The sequence below is a fragment of the Hipposideros armiger genome, unplaced genomic scaffold (assembly GCF_001890085.2).
Source record: "Hipposideros armiger isolate ML-2016 unplaced genomic scaffold, ASM189008v1 scaffold_141, whole genome shotgun sequence".
In the NCBI taxonomy this organism is placed as follows: Eukaryota; Metazoa; Chordata; class Mammalia; order Chiroptera; family Hipposideridae; genus Hipposideros; species Hipposideros armiger.
Window position 1 is genome coordinate 2,342,049 of NW_017731491.1, and position 5,419 is coordinate 2,347,467.

Here is a 5,419-nt window from a genome sequence, read left to right on the forward strand (position 1 = left end):
AGAACCTTCTCTGCTTTTTGTATTGTGTTCAGAGCTTCGGGTATTGCAAACCTGCACCAAAGAAGGTAAGGGGAATGAATCCATTCATTCAATCAAGCAAACATTAATTGAGGGCCTACTCACACCCTGTGAAGCATATAAAGTAGATCATTTTGGTCCTCAAGGATCTTACAGTCTTTTACAAACCCACTGCAAGGCGGAGTTGGAGAATAAAGTTATGACAAAAAAGTATAAAGATTCCAGGATCTTGAGAAACAGCCAAATCTCAAAGCATTAATCTGATATTTACCCCAACGTTTACTCAGGGGTCTTCATCTACAGTAACCCAGTCTGCCCTAGACTTAACTCTGCAGCCCTTTTGTCTCTCTCTCTCTCACTAAATGGACTGTCTCTATGTCTCGGGTGTCAGGTCCACCCATCATTCATAATCTTAGGATCAAGCTTCAAACACTTTCTCTCACCAATGTACACTAATGGCAGTTTTATCAAGGCTGGAGGCATTCCATCCAGAAATACTGAAATTAGGGCCTCCCAAAGATCTCAGTTGCAAACGTGGATGAGGCATCAACTCATCACTTTTAACCTTTCCTTCTAACCTTCCCTTTCACCTTTAAAGCATGGCGCTTTCCTTTTAACCTTTAAAGCAGGGCTTCTCAACCTTGACACTTCTGACATTTAAGGCTGGATAATTTTTAGCTGTGGGGGCTTGTCCTGTGCACTGTGGGATGTTTAGCAGCACCTCTGGCCTCTACTCTGAGTCATGACAATCAAAAATGTCTCCAGACATTGCCAAAAGCCCCCTAGCGGGGGGCAAAATTACTCCTGGTTGAAAACAACTGCTTTAACAGGAATAGGACCATGGAGAAGAAAGAGCCCCTGGAGTTGAGGGTGCTGAGAATGAGAACATCGAGGGAGGTGTGAGTAAGCAGGGAGGACTGAGAAGAACTGCTATGATGTGGGCGGCGGGGCTGCGTGGCAGTTCTCCCTAGGAAACTCCCTTCCGAGCTAAGAGCTTTCCCCACATTTCTCAGGAGGAAATTCTACAGCTTCAAATTTGTCAGCAAAACAGAAGGAAAGGATCTTTCCTAAAGGGGAAATAAAGAAGTTTCAACATGCTTAAAAGCACCATAGAAAAAAAAGTCATACACAGAAGAGCCTAATAAAAGACAGAGCAGTATGAGGCTTGGTGAAGTGTTAGGCCACAAGAGACAGACTTACCCATTGAAAAAGATTTGGGCCAGTTTGAAGAGCTCGTGGCCCATTTCAACACTGGACGGCCCGTGGCGAACCTCGACCACTTGGAGGCTCCTCTGGAGATGGGTAGCTGACTTTTGCCAGTCCCCTGTAAAGAAAGAAAAATCTGGTTCCAGAAAAGGACCACAATCAACTGTGGATGAACATTTTCAGAGTGCGGAAAGCTAAATGGAAGGGAGAGAGCAGCCTCAGTTGAAAGACTAAGAGATAACTGACCGGATAAAGCTAGGACGATGACCAAACACACAAGGCAAACTTGTTCCCCCCAGCAGAAAATAAAGACACATGCCATACCTAAGGCGGCATAGGCCTGGGCCAGGTCATCCTCGATTGCGCCTACCATGCTGTGTTCCGCTGACAGGAAGCTCTCAGCATCATGCTGGCACCCCAACAATAGCTGAATGGCTCGCTCTATCAATTCAAAGAAAAGTGGCCTCATTATAGACACAGACCCAGCTATAGAAACGAGAACCCAGCTCTTAACATCCATATTGGGGCTAAATGTGGAAACCTCACTTGGTCTCCTTGGGTTGTCACCAACTCACCATGTTTGTTCAAATAAAGCTGTTTGTGTTCTTATGTTTTCTCTTTCAATAGAAAAAGGTGCTGGGTGAGGCCTCCCCACATTTACTCTGAAACATTTTGGTTTCAGTGTGAAGTGTTCTACTCATGGTCATTATTTCTCTTGACTCAGAAATCTAAGCTAAAGGTCAACTTTCATAAAGTAGGGTCAATACATTCCCAGGACATCAAGCTCCAAGGCAGAGTTTTCAAGGGTAACAAGGAGTTCCACAACTCCCACTCGGAAAAAGGCAGGATACTTATATCCACTGGGCACAGGCCCCACTGATCTCTAGAAGGGAGATGAGGCTCTGATGAGGGCAGAACAATCTCTAGGAAATTAGGTCATTTGGCCCTGGAATTGAAATTAATGCCATTGAACTTCTGGATACCTGCAAAACTCACGGATGTCAGGGATGACCCTTTAGACCCTTTAGATAGCTTTAACTTAGCTATCTGATACATAAAGAGAACGACAGCTCAAACCATCTGGCCCTTTTTCAAGGACACCACACAAATTGAGCTGGTTAGGGTTTGGTCTCCTTGGCCTACACAGCCATCTTGTGGCTGGCATGGGGATAATTAAATTCAATTCTTCAATCATTACTGAGTATCCTTGAGTCCAAGGTGATCTTAGAATGAATAAAAAGGATGGGGCTAGAGGATTAAAGCAGGGAGCCAGTCTCACCTAGTTTACCATTTCTTAGGAGCTTCTGGGCCATCCCAACCTGCTGCTGAAGGTCCTGCAGCTGAGAGACGAGGTGATCCCTGCTGACTGCTTCCGTACAAGATGCGTTGTTACAGCTTAGCATATCATCTCCCTGTGGAAGTCAGTTTTATCTTTATTCCTGTACCAGAGTCGGTTAGCAACACTGCGTGTGCTTACAATATAGAATTGCTCCACAGTGTCTGACCCTGTGGCAGAAAGAGACTACTGCAATAATACATGATGACCAAAGCCCGACTGAATCTGGTTTGACAGCAGCAGTTCTAATGAAAGCAGTAGCCAACCCCCCACCCACCGAGATTTAATTTTTTACATTCCAAATTAAACTAGTACAGCCCACGATTTCTTTCCCTCTCTACAGCCCTTCTCTCATCTCTCTCTGGGGCCGGGATTTTAAATGACAGACATGTTTCTGGTGGCTATGAAAAAGCCATAAGAAGACTAATAGGAAAAGGTGCTAGGTGAGGCCTTCCCACATTTAACCTTGGGTTTGTAACTTCAGCTTTCCAACACAACCTAGCTCTACATTCCACTTATGGTTCCCCTAAGAATACTGTATCCTCTGGCAGAGGAGAAAATCTCCGAGGTGGACATTTGCTGGGTTTTAGATGCCAGTATCTGTGCCCTCATTTGGCAATAGCAATCTGATTTCTCCTAAGGATCCTGGCCCGCCCTTCCATACTCAGTGCCTGGTAGCTGAGGGGGTGGACGTTTGGCTCAAGTACGGCCCATTCCTCTGGCCCAAATGGCTGGAGGAAAACTATTTGACTCTCATTTTCTTCCAGCCACAGGTATCAGGTCAATGAAACTCAATAAAATTTTTGCCCAGACGCCTGTTAGAACAGTGCATATTTTTGGTCNCCGTTGCCGGTGGCTCACAGAAGCCCAGTTCCAGGTCGAGCTGTTGTTCACCATCTTAGCTATAGAGGGCGCAGTGTCACTGGCCCTCATGTGGGATCTGAACCGGGGCCCTGCTGCTCAGAACTGGTGTCCCAAGCCCGCTCTTAACCAACATGCCACTCAGCCGGCCCTCCTTAACTTTGTTTTACCCTGTTCCTCCTCCTATTTTGAGCTATATTGAATTTAATATGAAGATAAATAGCCTTTTAGGAATTTGCTGGTCCTGTACTTATAGCCTGGGTCTATCTAAACTCTGCAGAAAGTCACCATTTATAAGGACTTAGTTATCTTAGTTATGAGGCAGGGAAGTGATTCTCTGCTCTGGGGTGTTTACATATTACGACCACTAATCCCCCAGGAGGGCATTTCCTGTCTCCACAATCTTAAAAAAAACATACCAGACTTTAGGTTTTAACATAGTAAGCAGAGATATCCCCTAGTCAAGCTAATGTCACCTGACAACACAGGATAACACATGGACAGATAAGGGAGGTAATTTGTACCATCAGAAAAGAATACTTCATAAAGCATTTAAAGAAAGCTCTCAAGTACACATAAAATGAGACCTGACATGTAAGAATTCTAAACATATTCTTTTAAGGAAGTATGCCTACTTTACAAAGTACAAGAGGACCTTTTTCAGGAACATGAAACATGCCAAGTGTTTGGAACAGAGTAATTACAGAATTGTCCACAGGGCTAAATTTTTCTTCTTGAAAAAGTTAGCTCCACCAAAAAAACAACAACAAAAAAAACAACTCACTGGCCACTGCCTTGCCAGAGTGAGTTAGTAGACAGGAAAGTAAATGAGATTCTGCCTGCCCTTCACTGAAATGTTTGAGTAGGAACTGGGTTCCAAACACTCAGCTTCCCGAAAAGCTTCTGCCAGAAATCTTCAGAGCTATTCATTTCCTGATTATAATGCCGAGGCAACCAATAAGCCCTTCGCAGGCATGGTCAGGCTTGGCAAGCTCTCAAAGCAGTGTGGACCTGGCATTCTTTTCCACTCACTCATCTGAACCACTTGGCTATCAGGGTTCAGGCTCAGAGAGTCTCCCAACCTTCTAACTGGGATGGGGTCCAGGCCGTTGCTACACATCCAGGTAGAAGAGAGCTAGTATCCCTACCTCTGTCTTTGAAGTTTGAAACCATGAGCAGCGATGCCCACCCCCTCAGCATCTTCTGAAACGTGTTGTCCCCTGCTCAGTACTTAAGCAGGCTGTATTTCATTTGCCAGCTTGGGGAGGACTGGTAGAAAAAAGTCATCTCTTTTCAGGCTTGCTAAGAAACAGAACTCAGCACATGTGATATAAAGTCATATATAAATTTGTGCTACAAATTTGATTTTATTAGCATTTGGTCAGTGAGTCTGCCAAGAATATAAGAATGAAAGCCGGATAACAGACTGGAAAACTGGTAGAAAACAAATTGAGAGTTGCCATCCTAGGAAGAAATTGCCTGACAATAAAATGGCCCCATATTTATTTCTCTATTCACAATTTATACTCCACCAGTTATAACAAAGGGTTTGAGGAAGCTAGATACCATAAATGAAACTGTGTCTCTAGAGGAAACAGAACCTCACTGATTTCTTGCTTTATAATTATTTTTCAATTACAATACAACTACTAAGAGTTTAGGTTCCCACTGGAGTGGTACACAACATTTCATTACTACTAGAAACCATAGGAATGTTCCAGGGAAACATACTATCATCCTTTAGTAAGGTGGCATCTAGCCCAAACCCCTGGCTAACATCCAGATGCCTGCAGATCAGCTAAAATCCTTTTAAAGGGCTTAGGCTCTCCAGATGCTCGTTTTAGGGCTTTTCTGGGAACTGGGAGCTTTTACTGGAAGGCAGTTAACTATTTCAAGAAACATTCATCAACATAGGTGCGCATCTCTCCAACTGCAATGCTTTCCAAGTACTCCTCACCCCTCAAACACTAGGCGTGTGACTGTCAGGAAAGTCCTGTG

At 44.2% G+C, this 5,419-nt stretch overlaps 1 protein-coding gene across 1 annotated transcript in view; it reads right to left on the bottom strand.

Annotated features, from left to right (window-relative positions):
• Positions 1 to 6: 6 nt before the first annotated feature.
• SMYD4 (SET and MYND domain containing 4) overlaps positions 7 to 5,419 on the bottom strand; it is a 37,941-nt gene continuing 32,528 nt past the window's right edge. Inside the window, exons 7-10 of the mRNA XM_019650390.1 lie at positions 2,504 to 2,636; positions 1,549 to 1,665; positions 1,219 to 1,342; positions 7 to 1,085 (exon numbers count right to left, since the gene is read on the bottom strand). Coding sequence (XP_019505935.1) covers positions 1,058 to 1,085; positions 1,219 to 1,342; positions 1,549 to 1,665; positions 2,504 to 2,636 — 402 coding nt within the window. The 3' untranslated portion in view covers positions 7 to 1,057. The remainder of the gene's footprint in view (positions 1,086 to 1,218; positions 1,343 to 1,548; positions 1,666 to 2,503; positions 2,637 to 5,419) is intronic.